Source organism: Phaseolus vulgaris, chromosome 11 (assembly GCF_051622355.1).
Source record: "Phaseolus vulgaris cultivar YP4 chromosome 11, ASM5162235v1, whole genome shotgun sequence".
Lineage (NCBI taxonomy): Eukaryota > Viridiplantae > Streptophyta > Magnoliopsida > Fabales > Fabaceae > Phaseolus > Phaseolus vulgaris.
Genome location: NC_143508.1, coordinates 9050574 through 9063508, shown reverse-complemented (window position 1 = coordinate 9063508; position 12935 = coordinate 9050574). Strand labels below are relative to the sequence as shown.

General features: G+C 32.9%; 2 protein-coding genes and 1 pseudogene across 4 annotated transcripts; 2 read left to right on the top strand and 1 right to left on the bottom strand.

Moving 5' to 3' along the window:
- Window positions 1-1340: 1340 nt before the first annotated feature.
- On the bottom strand, window positions 1341-5240 carry LOC137818159 (pentatricopeptide repeat-containing protein At3g63370, chloroplastic pseudogene; annotated as a pseudogene). Its single transcript, XR_016517260.1, has 2 exons — window positions 2463-5240; window positions 1341-1479 (listed from the first exon to the last, which is right to left on the bottom strand). The product of XR_016517260.1 is annotated as a pentatricopeptide repeat-containing protein At3g63370, chloroplastic pseudogene (transcript).
- A 259-nt stretch (window positions 5241-5499) lies between these two features.
- Window positions 5500-7346, top strand: LOC137818176 (cytochrome-c oxidase/ electron carrier). 2 transcript variants are annotated; one of them, XM_068621441.2, is made up of 3 exons: window positions 5500-5664; window positions 6808-6964; window positions 7086-7346. In XM_068621441.2, coding segments are annotated over exons 1-3 (207 nt in total). In that variant the 5' UTR covers window positions 5500-5662; the 3' UTR covers window positions 7134-7346. The 2 variants fall into 2 exon arrangements, with proteins under 2 accessions (XP_068477542.1, XP_090153255.1); XM_090297129.1 differs by having other exon boundaries at window positions 5545-5672.
- Window positions 7347-9696: 2350 nt separating this feature from the next.
- Window positions 9697-11940, top strand: LOC137818166 (RAB6-interacting golgin (DUF662)). The gene is made up of 4 exons (XM_068621429.2): window positions 9697-10265; window positions 10707-10817; window positions 11473-11553; window positions 11636-11940. The coding sequence occupies exons 1-4, from the start codon at window positions 10008-10010 to the stop codon at window positions 11708-11710; spliced, it is 525 nt and encodes a 174-aa protein (XP_068477530.1). The 5' UTR covers window positions 9697-10007; the 3' UTR covers window positions 11711-11940.
- Window positions 11941-12935: the final 995 nt, after the last annotated feature.

Here is a 12935-nt window from a genome sequence, read left to right as displayed (position 1 = left end):
GTTCGATTCTTTTGTTAATCTCTCATCTATGAGGTGGCATTGTTACATTGGAAAAAAAAAAGAGTATTATCTCAATAAACAATTTTAATCTCTGTTATCGAAGTTCTCTCATTTTTTTTAACTTGAACTTAACATAGAAAAATAAGTTAAAACAGTGTAAGATGTTTGCTAGAAAATGGAAACTAATATATTTAATATCTAAATATATAAAATAATAACATTTTTTGCAAAAAGAAATTCATATTTTAATTTACAAAATATTCCACGATAATGGAAAATGTCAATTTGGAAAGACATTCTTTGAAGGTAACAAAAAAACTATATTTAAATAATTATATGTAACCACCTATTTACTATATCATACTATCTTTTTTTTATGTAAACTTAATAAAATTAATAATCGCAAAAGAAAATAAAAAAAATACATTTTTGGTATTTACAAGAAGGTCACTTTGCCAAATAATTCTATAGTCTTAACTGGATGCTTTTATCTTCAAAAAAAATTTAAGATCACCTAGACCTGTTGAAAATAATTAAATAAAAATCAAGATATTTAAATTAGAAGCCAATGAAACAAGCAAACTATCTCTACATAGACATTGTTGTTAATAAATTATTAACAAATATAAACAAAACAAAAATGTACCAAAGTATTATTAAAAATAATAATAATATACAAGGAATAATAATAAATTGGTAATAAATAATTATTGTTATGACATGCTGTCTCAATGATAACACAAAATTTTATTCGTTCTTGATAATTATCACAATATTTTTCATGGAAAACATTCACAATGGACTACAATGAATTTTTTTAAACAAAACTTGCTTCTACCCTTTACACATTAACAAATTATGCTCTTTAATCCATTTAATATTTGTTATTAAGAGAGATTGAATATATCACTAAGAGTTTGACATTTTCACTAAGTGGTTATTGTAGTAATTGTGTTAAACAGAAGCCATTGTCGATTCCAAAAGGATAAAAACTTATCAGATCATACTATAAAAGAAATATGATTATAACTAAGGCTATGTATAGAAAAATGTGTTTATAACTTATTTAAACTTATCTTATGACAATAGTTCTTTTAAAGTAGTACTAAAAACTTATAAACATAGTTTGTAACATGTCGCCAAGTTATTTCCACTTTATTTTAATTATAACGTTCTCCAAATAACTTACAACTTATATTAAAATTATTTAACCCTGTTTTATTTTTCAATATGAAAAATAGAAACAACTTATACATAAAACACTTATATGATAAGTACTTATTTAAGTTGTTAAACCAAACAGTCCTAGTAATTAACAATATAAGTCTCCCTTCAAACCTTGAAAAACCAACAATTTCTTACAAAACTGTTCCTAAATTTGACCATACACAAAATCCAATTAAAACGTCAAAGAGATATGTGTGTTCTAAACCTATTACAGTTTAAGCTCATTAATCAGTTTTGCCTCCTTCAAAGACCCTGCAACATGAATAAAAAAATGAAGAAAATGCACACAATTATCATTGATAGACCAAATGCTAACAAAAACAACACCAATACGCATACCATTTCAACATTATTAGGTGACATTTTAAATGAGGTGGCATTGTATATTGTAAAATAAAAATTGCACTCGTTAATACATGACAAAATGATAGAAAAGTAATAACGTTAGGAAATACAAATATACATTCTTAATCAAACTAATTAATGATTCTAATTAATTTTTTTTATAAATCTTATGATTTTTATTATTCAAATTAACAGCACAAAAATATATTCTTATTCAATTCCAGATATATATAATTTAGAGCATAATTAAAAAATATATGTTAAGTATAATATTTATTATTTTAAATTTTAAAATAAAAAAGCATTTATTCCGATTCAATTTAAAGAATGGTATTAATACATATTTTAATTCAAATTTACATCATATAAAAGAGTATCTAATGATAGTTATTGTTGCTCGGTAAAATTAAGAATTCTTACTGCATCTCTGTCAATTTCATTTAATTTTTTTGTGGAAGACTATATTTATACATGAAGAAAAATAATTTTCTCCATTTCTTCTGTTATAGGATTGAAATGCCATGAGTTAATGCATATATATATATATATACCCACACATATGAATACAATTATTCTTAAGGTGTATAATTTTATCATTTACAAAAACAAACAAAAATATCATTAGCATTTTTGTTTGTTAACAGTCATGATTAAATTAAAATTTATTGAAACGTTATTTATGAGATATGATTATAGTCATTTGTATGTATGTATCCATTTGAATCATCCATTCACTTAATTAATTTTAATACAATTTACTTAAAGAATGATTCTTAAATACATTTTTATTTTTTTATATTGATATATTTTCACATTTAAATTCCAGTGTTAATTTTTTATTAAAAACATTCAATTAGGTTCACTAAATCAAATGGTCCAAGGAAACTCACAAATTTCTGGTTCAGAAAATGATGTTGTTCAGAAGCAAAACTTTGAAGGAGAAATTTTAGTGACTGCCAGCAACAGGAAGGAACCAGAGAATATGAACCATCTATTTTCATATTATCAAGGTATTCACCACAAATCTCCACATGAACAAATTCCTCTTTCAAAGTGATGGAACCTATTGGCATCCCTTACAACAAGGGTCCTTTGGGAGACTTTTGATGCTATCTTAAAGAATGCATGACAATCATCACAAATTCGAAGGTTTTTTGTGATTCGAATGAAAGTACTGTTTGGTGTAACAAGCAGACCATAATCAAGGGCCAACCTTTCACTATGTCTGTATAACATATGTGTTTTCTCTTCTTCACTAACATTGTGGAACACAAACTTCGTTTGAGCCCTATACCCTCCTTTTCCCAGAAGTTTTGTAAACTGAGCTAGTTTTAGACAAATATCATCAGACTTTGGATGAGACTTGTCCCTTGCCATGAAGGTATGAATCTTATTTTCTACCTCAATCCAACTGCATCCTGCTGGTGTCTTCTTCTTTCCCTTCATTCTCAACCTCACTTCTTCAACATCATTCCATCTTCCATATGCTCCGAAGATGTTTGATATCAACACATTTTCCTGAATTCTCTGTATCCGATTGTAAGAGCTTCTTTGCTGCAATCTCTCCCAATTCTTTATTAGAATGAATGCAAGAGCACACCAAACTTCAGAAGTAGGTTTGATAGGCATGTTTCTCACAAAACGATGAGCCTCTTCGAGGGAATTGGAACGGCTGAGGAGATCAACCATACAGGCATAATGTTCTGGCCATGGTTCCAATTGATATTCATATTTCATAATATCGAAAATCCTCTTACCTTCATCCATTAACCCTGAATGGCTGCATGCATTTAATAAAGCTAAAAAGGTTATATGGTCAGGAATAACATTTTCATCAGTCATTTTCTTGAATAAAGCAATGACCTTACTTCCACTAGGGAGCTAGCAATTGGTCCCTCCAAGAAGAAACCTTTCCTGATCAGAAACCCATGAATCGCCTATCCTTTCTTCAATGAAGATAAACTAGCAGTGGCAGAGAGTGCACTAATGACAGCTATAGAATCAGGATGAATTTTAAATTGGTTTAGAATGTAGAAAAGTTCAAGAGCTTCAACTGGAAGTTCATTATGAACACAGCAGGTAATCATACTTGTCCAAGACACAATATCTTTGGATTTAATGGACTCAAATACACGTCTTGCATAATCTATATGTCCAACCTCTCCGAATACATTGACAATGGCATTTTGTAGCACTGTATCAGCTAAATCTCTCTTCAAAACATAACCATGAATCTCTCTGACAAAGTTTTTAGATTTCAACTGGGTACAAGCCTGCAAAACACTTCCAATCATCATGGGGTCAACAACCATCTCATCCACCTGAACCATCCGGAACAAATTCATTGCTTCCAGATGGCATTCATTCTGTGCATATCCAGCAATAACAGTTGTCCAAGAAATCAGATCCTTTTTAGGCATACATTCAAAAGCACGACCCATATATTTCAGACAGAAACATTTAGCATACATATCTATGTGTTCCCAATCTGCATATTAGAATGCATTCCATTTCTTATTACATAGGCATGAACTTACTTCCCTTTCAATAAATTTCCCAATCGGCCAGATGCGGCAATCAAGTTTAACACTGACACAAGATCAAACTTCAAGCCAGAACCCTGCATATCCCGAAAGTAATTTAGAGCATCACTATAGAGCTCATTTTGAACCAAACCGGAGAGCAATGTATTCCAAGATACACAATCCCTGCAAAGCATACTATCAAAAACTCTTACAGAATCCTCCATTCGACCACGAAACCATGAATTTCCATACCCAGTTTAACAAACGAGGGATCCTCACAACCTTGAAGAGCTGCAACAAAAGTATATGTATTACTCTCGACACCAACCTCCTGCATTTTTCTAAAAAGCGACAATGCCTCCAAACATTTTCCTTCTGCTACATGTGCCGAAATAATAAAATTCCAAGAAACAGTGTCCTCTTTCTCCATCATAATCCCATCGAACAGCACCCTAGCCCCATCAAGATCACCACACTTGGCATACATACTTATATGCGCATTACACACAAACACAACTTCACCATATCCACTCTTAATAGCCACACCATGAATTTCAACCCCTGAGCGGGTTTCACCAAGAGCACCACACGCTTTAAGCACAGAGGGAAAAGTACAAGAATCTAGCGCCACACCAAGGGCTTTCATCTCTCTGTACAACTCAATTGCTGCGAGGTATTTCCCACTTGACACAAACGCACCCATCATGGCATTCCAGGTAAAAATAGTTCTCTCAGTTATCTCATCGAACACTTTGAGTGCATCGAGCAAAGAGCCACATTTTCCACATTTTCCGTACATATGAACGAGCTTGGTGGCTAGAAACACCGAAACGTGAGATTTCAGCAAACAGGCATGCAACTATTGGCCTTTTGGAAGGGCTTTCTCAGTGGTGCAGAAGTCAAGGAGGAGAGGATGCGCGTGTTCGAGACGCGAGGGGGACGTGAGTGGGTGAGAAGAAAGGAGGGTTAAGGATTCAAAAGCGGGTTTGAGGATACCTTGGTTGAGGGTGATAACGGAAATGGGTTTGAGACCTGAGAGGATTGAAGTGGACATGGTGACTGTGCACGGGTGGAGCTGTGCCGCGCCGCGCCGGAACAAAGATCTCACGCGCGGAAGCCGCGAAACAGGAACACTAAATTAAAGTGATAAATAAATAAACAAATAACCTTTTTATTTCTTATTTTTTTGACTTATATATATATATCTATTTTTTTCATAACATTTTTGTATTTTTTATAATTGATTCTATTTTAACCTCTACAATAATAGTTACAAGATGAAGTTATTTTAAAATATTATAAATTATGATCTTTTGAAGGTAGTGATGTGTTCTAAATTTATAACATTTTTTATTTTTTATAATTAACTTTATTTTAACCCCTAAAATAGTTGTTACGGAGCGGGAACTTTGGTTCGGACCGGGTCAATAAATAGGTAAACGGAGCCCTATAAAATTCGTTTATCTTCCCCAATCGTAAAGATCCTAAATTGTCACAGAGCTAGTTCGTCGTTCTTCTTCATCACAAATCTCACAATCGTTAGAGAAATTCATCGCCTCTATTCCATGTAAGCTTGTAAAGCCCCAACTCTATTACTCACTCACTGCACGATTTAGCCACACTCTTCTCCCAGATCTCGTTTTCCCCTTTTTTGTTATTTTAATCTAATCAAATAAATTTTACCGAATTCCCGTGTTTGGATCCTTTTCATACAGTGTGCCTTATCCATGATGCTGGTTTTTATCATTTCTCAATTTGTTGCTGTATTCGATTGTGTCTTCTCGATTAAATCCCGATAGTTTGTTGTTTTCCCTATTTTCGTTTTTAGCGAAATTGACGCTTCAATCTTGTTTTTCATCTGTTACGTGTGTGTGTGTGGCGGACGGGGGGAGATTATTCATTTAATGTTCTTTTGAATTATGAAACTGTGAAGTTTACTTCAAGTTGTGTAAAATAACATTAGGGTTAGGCATACCTTTGTTCCTAGGTTGTTGTTGCAAGTATTTGGTGATGTCAATTCTGTTCTTGTTCTTTTGGCACATATAGTATAATAATATTTGTTTGGACAACAATTGACGAATCTTTTGTTTACAAATAAAACCACCCACTATGCACATCCATACGGGACAGTGTGCGTGGTGCAAAGGCATGAACAGTTGCACCTGCTAGACTTGATAGTATACAATAGTACTTGGTGAAGAGATTTTGGAGTTGTGAGGAGAATGTAGCAAGAGATATTTTCTTGCTTACTGGAGTTTGGAAAATTGTTTTTTTTTTTGTACATGTAGAGCTTTTTCTAATGTGACATGTTAGATATTATCTGGTGAAACTGAGAACTGTCTGCACTGGATTATTGGTATATAGCTTTTGCATATTCTTGTTCACCTGAAAATCTCCACTTTATTTTATACAAATGACAAATCACAGTTGGGTGATTCGATTTTTTGGTAGTATGGTGCTTTAGTTATATATTTATCGCATTTTTTCCTTCTTTATCTTTTGTTTTTTCTCCTGCTTTGTTCTATGCTTAAGTTGGAACTAGTTAAAGGCTTCAAGTACTTCTCTCTATCTGCTGTGTTTGTGGTGGTGACAAAAGCGGGGGATAGCATTGCTGAAGTTCTGTTTTGTTTCAATTCATTTCATGCCATGTTTTCTTCTTATTTTATATAGTTGGGAAACAAATAAGATAATCATTGGCTTTGATATGCAGGATGCCAGAAGCACCATTTAGACCACGAGAAAAGCTTTTTGAGAAGCAAAAATATTACCAGAATATCCACAGGCATACCTACTTGAAGGGACCCATGGATAAGGTTACATCTGTGGCCATACCTCTGGCTTTGGCTGCTACATCACTTTATATGATTGTAAGTTAATTGTAATATGGTTTTTTTACTTGTCTCTGTTGACTTCATTATCAGTGTATCTCCAATGCTCCATTTGTCTCGAGTCATATTATATAGACACTGTTTTATGCATTTTGTCCAGGGACGAGGAATCTATAATATGTCGCATGGAATTGGAAAGAAAGAATGACCGGGGAATTTCGAATTGAGGAGGTGGGCGATTTGCCTCACAAAACAACTATAGCCTTCTTAATATGGACTACTGGTTTTCTTTGCAATTTATGTTTGTTCTCTTAATAAAATTGCTTAGTTGCAGATTTTGACTGCCATTGGGGATTTATAACTTTATAATGGAAGTTGTTCATTGTATGTTTTATATAATCAAATTGGGTGAATTGGCTCAGACTGCTGGTTTCAGATTCTGGTGTATGCTTTGTCCTTGTTTTGCATGCGTTACACAAGCTCAACTGTATTCCTCATTTGTCGTTAAGCATTTCAACTCTTGCTTTATGGTGTGCATGGTGTGTAGTCCAGTGGAATTGCCTGGCGAATAGTTAGCCTTAAGCTATAGGTGGTGGCAGGAACATGTGAAACACATTGGAATTCCATAGCATTTGTATTTATAATGCATCTTGGTTTTATATTGGAGAGGCCTCCACCTCCAACCACGGTTTGGGTAAAAGAATTTTTCCGTAGGTTTTTCCCGTACCAAGTAGAAATGTCTAACTGAAAATCAAACACGATATAATTAGAAGCTTGATTCAATCCTTCAAACTATTAATATGAAACTGAAGTGTTTATACATATTTATTAATTAAAAAGAGTAACAACATCGGGCTAGGAGTCATCTGAGCTATTCTTTAACTTTCTTGTCGAATACATATTTGGAAATCCACCTTTTTAATGGTAACCCTTGTAAATATGGGCTCATCGCGTCTTCCATTCAGATTCAAACTATCCCCATTTTTGGTGTAGTATTCAGCCTACACTGAGAAAATCGGAAATTTTCAAGACTCGAAGTTTGTGATGTGGTTGGGTGCGAGTATTCTCTACCAAATCCTAGGCACAGAACCCAAGGGCAAATTTTCTCGGTCCATGCATGCTATTAAGCAAGCAACTTTGTTATTAAAGGAGGAAGCAATCTGTTTCTCAGTGAGATCAAAGCATATTTTAGTGTTTGAATGTAAACACAGATTTGCCCCTGGTGCAAATCTAGCACGTACTTTGTCTTCCTCGAGGTTTTGATTGATCATGTACACAAGCAGCAAACAAATTCGTATTATAATCAGACAAAGCAAAATCTTTTGCAGGATAGATTCAGTGGAAATGTGATACGTTGACCCTGGTGGGCCTATGCAATTCAAAGCTCGACATGACGTACTACAGCCAGTAGGCAGCAGTTACAGAACTCAGATATTCAATGCTGTTGATCAAAATTCAGATACTTGGAAGTTCATGGACGGTCAAAACCCACAAACAAGAGCACAGCAACTAACCACTAAGCTGGAAACTGTAATTTTTTGGGTGGGTGGACTGTGGGGCATATAACATTCAAATGCCTCCAATAAGTTCAGCAGAAAGTTTACAGATCTTTGAATGTATACACCACGCTTGACAGAGTTGGATTGACTTTTAAGCTTTTCTGACTTTTGAGTATACATCAGGAAGTAGGGTTCTCTGGATGGAGTTTTAAGAACCATACAAGTGCATGATTAACTCGAACACATATCCTAATTGGCTAATCCACAAATTAACATGATGATGTAACAAAAAAAAAAAAACTATTACGAACACTAACTAATAATGAAGGATCACAAGTCAGCCTGGAAAGTATTCACCATCCACTCTTTCATGTATTTACTCGTGTTGTACTTGTCCCTACTTAAAGCATTCTCGTTATATGTGTTTGTTGAAGAAATTTTAAACAATCTCAGACTCAATTAAAAAGGTGGTCATATCCTGGAAAAATATTACCTTAAAAATGAAATAAGATTCTAAGATAATGCTTTGTGTTTTCACTTTTCTCACCTAGATTCATCAAGTGGAACTCAACGGTGCTTGGCCCAGTGTAATGTGAGAGCAATTATTTAGAACATAAGTTGGAAGCCCCTTTCTTACTGTGCCAAGCTGTGTGAGTATGTGACTTTCTGCTCCAGAAAATGCATTTTTGGTCTGGTCATCCATATGGGTAATAATTTTTTATAAAGGCAACTGGGTACTGCTAGTTCTCCTACTCTGTCTTGCTTCCTAAGGCTCTCCCACATTCATGCTTTATATAGCAGTAGGTGGCCCTTTCTGTTCACTCCTCAACCAAAACTTATGGTCCAAGCACCTTTCTATCTTAAAGAAAGCACTTATATAATTACCAACGCTTCTTAGAAACTTCTTAAGAAAAATACCTGTATATATATGTTACCTTATATAGATCTAAAAAGATTTGCCTTATTAAAAGTGGTAAAAAGATTATATGATCCTGCAAGTTACCGCGGGGAAGGAGGTATATAACTATATATATGCACGCGCCTTTGTAAATTTTTTGGTCCATACATAGACTATAGATGCCACGTTGAGGAACAGTAGTTAGCTGAATTTGCCAATATACCAACTTAAGAAAATTGCTACCTAACCAAATCGCTCTCATAAAAGATTCTTCACTAAGTTTTCAGGGAATAATAAAACGGAGAAGTGTAGTCAAAGACTTAACATCTATACTCTCAACATATAACATCTTCCAAATCCAATACTAGAACTTTGATAGTGCCATATAATCAAGTTGGCTTGTGAGTAAAGTTGGCAGGAAAAACTCTAAGTATTTGTTTAGAGAAGATAAATCCACTGTTAGCTTCATAGCTTTTAACAGTCATATCTGTCATTTGGGCTTATTCTATGGTCTGTTAACAAAATAAACTGCTTAGTCTCACACCCTTAAAGCCAGTCCTGTTTATAAGCATCTTAGGGGAAAGTAGAGCCATCATTCCAAGAAAAAGAGAAAAAGAACAGAGAAAGAAAACGGGAGATAACTGGCCTTGGAGAGGAAAAGAGTGTTATCGTCTGTGGTGCAACAATGGCAACACCAAAACAGTCGTATGAGCAACACCAACAACAAACAAATGTGCAGCGTGTGAGGAATTCGGGGATGATTAACGTCAACCAGAGTCCAATGAGGGATGACAAGGAAGAGGAGATGTCAAGATCAGCTTTGGCAATGTTCAGAGCAAAGGAAGAAGAAATTGAGAGGAAGAAAATGGAGGTGAGGGACAAGGTTCATGCTTATCTGGGTCGAGTAGAGGAGGAAACAAAACGCTTGGCCGAGATTAGAGAAGTAAGTGTTTGGTTTAGCTCTAAGCTTTCATGCTTTATTTGTTTTCTGGTCTTGTATGTTTCACACATAAATCAACATATAGCGTGTTTGGTTCCACATTCCAGATATGCTTTTCATGTTAAGCAGCCAATAGTTATAACTTCTACCTCTGAGACCTGATTTCTTACTTGTCTTCCCAAACACGCCAATAAAAGGTATGGGAAAAAAGTATAGAATCTATTCGTGTTTGTAAACCAAGCAGGTCAATCTGATTAGAAACTTTGTTTCCTTTTAATTTTCTCATAAAATCTTTGAGCAAGAATTGAGGATGATCAGAAATTCAAAGGCAATTGCTGTGTGGTGTGTGGTGTATTGGTTATTTTTCCTTGTTCTTAAACAATTACTCACATGTCACCAGTGTTGAGTAGTAATTGCTCAAAAAAACTGAATATGATGTTGTAGGAGCTTGAGGGTCTGACAGATCCATTGAGGAAGGAAGTTGCAATGGTTCGAAAGAAGATAGACAGTGTGAACAAAGAGTTAAAGCCACTGGGCCAAACCTGCCAAAGAAAGGTGAGGTTTTCCAACTGTTTACCAGTTGTTTTGCTTTTGACATTTCTAAAATCTATTCTTAACTTAAGCCATAGGATTTACTTAAGGTGGCAAAGTGATCCCCATCTGGTTTACTTACACAGCTTTTGATACAAACACTTGAGCACTGAAAAGAATTTAATCAATAAACCATGCTTGCTTGCTTGGCCCCATATTGTCTCATCAACTGGGAGGCAAAGTGGACATGATTATTTAGTGGTTAAGCTGTTCATTATTAATAATTGTGTTTAAAATGTCCCCTTAGAAAATGATCTATTTGGTTCAATGGGAGATTTCAAATTCCTCATGCAAGCTTCTTTTGCATCATTATGCCTAGAAAAATAAAATAAAGAAAAAGGGTTGAAGGGAGATATGAACCATAAAGCAATCATAACTCACCATTGCTGATACCACTTTACTTTCATAAATAGTTTGACAGATAAAAAGAGAATAAGTATTAAACAGGAACTCCAAATACTAGTTACACAAATAGCCAAATTTACTATACATGTCAAATGGTACTTTTAACCGTTGTAACATGGAACAATTCAATTCACTGTTGGTTGTAAACATATCAGGATTCTCTCAGTATAAATGATTTAAACTTGATTTTTCTATCTTTTTTATGGGATGATAGGAAAGAGAATATAAGGAAGCCCTTGACGCTTTCAATGAGAAAAACAAGGAAAAAGCTCAACTTGTTACCAAACTAATGGAGGTAAGAATTTGTTTGATGATTTGAGTGTGTGTAAAACTTTCTAAATTTGTGTCCTTACTTGTCTTGTTCTGTCTTTATTCAGCTGGTGACAGAAAGTGAGAAGTTGAGAATGAAGAAGTTGGAGGAGTTAAGCAAAAACGTAGATACCCTAAACTGAAATTAATGCTAATGCAAGTAACCTTACTTCTGGAAAAAAGTGTGATGTAACTAGAACCATGTGGTTGTATGGTATGTGACATAATTTGTGATTTCATTGTATTTTGAGATTTTGATTAGGAAATGTGCATTAGACACCTGAATTCTGAACATTGCACAAGTTCTTGTCATTTGATTTGAGATGTGATATTCAAACTGAACAATCAGAAAGGTCTATTTTCTTTTTGTGAATTGACAGATCTGGTTAAAGGTTTAGAGAGTTCTTCTATTGCTCAACATTTTGCACATACACTTCCAGAATTTTTGCACTTCAAATGATTTGCCAAAATTATTTTTATGCTCAAAGGAACTGTGTGTTCATGTTACATAGAGCATGTTTTGAAAAAAAAGAAACAAGAGTGTCACAATTGATGAGTGGGAACCTATTTCAATTCATTGATAACATTAGTGTTATTTTAGAAAGAAATTATAATTAGATATTTGTAAAAAATAAATGCAGTAAACAGATTATTATGTTTGTATTACATTAAAATATATACAATTTTATAATTTTATTATTTTTTATCAATAACTAATTAAAAAATATAATTTAAAAAAGACATATAATTTTGTAAAAACATTATTAAAAAAAAGTTATATAACCATTATTTTTGGAAATAGAAGTTTTTTCGTTTTTTTTAAATAAAGACAAATTATTCAATTATTTTATTTATTTAATAAATAATTTTTATTTAATAAATAAAGTTTATTTTTTATTTATTAAAAGGTAAAATTGTCTAATTTAAACATGATATCAAAGAATGTTAATATAGTTTAGTTTTATTTTTCTTATTTTTTTATCATATCAATAAATAATTAAAAATAATAATACAATTTCAAATATATATATATATATATATATATAATTTTGTAAAGTTAGTATTAAAAAAATTATACAACCATTATTCTTAAAAAGAAAAATTATTTAGTTATTTTAAAATAAAAATAAATTATTAAATTATTTATTTTATTAAACAAATAGTTTTTTATTTAATAAATATTTTCTTTATTTGTTAAGAGATAAAATTATCCAAAATAACACCGAAGTTACTAAATATATTTTTTATATAATAGTGTAATTATACAATTAAAAAAACTCTCTTATAAGATTCCTTTATGATTTTTAAAGAAAATTATATCAAAATTAAATTATCTAAACTATTATTATTACTTTTGGAATGCCAAAT

Excerpts from the sequence above, each read along its gene's own strand:
- LOC137818176 (XM_068621441.2), top strand. Across the intron at positions 6,965-7,085 it reads CTACATCACTTTATATGATT|GGACGAGGAATCTATAATAT; the intron begins GTAAGTTAATTG and ends CATTTTGTCCAG.
- LOC137818166 (XM_068621429.2), top strand. The coding sequence starts at position 10,008 with ATGGCAACACCAAAACAGTCGTATGAGCAACACCAACAACAAACAAAT. Across the intron at positions 10,266-10,706 it reads GCTTGGCCGAGATTAGAGAA|GAGCTTGAGGGTCTGACAGA; the intron begins GTAAGTGTTTGG and ends ATGATGTTGTAG. Across the intron at positions 11,554-11,635 it reads TTGTTACCAAACTAATGGAG|CTGGTGACAGAAAGTGAGAA; the intron begins GTAAGAATTTGT and ends GTCTTTATTCAG.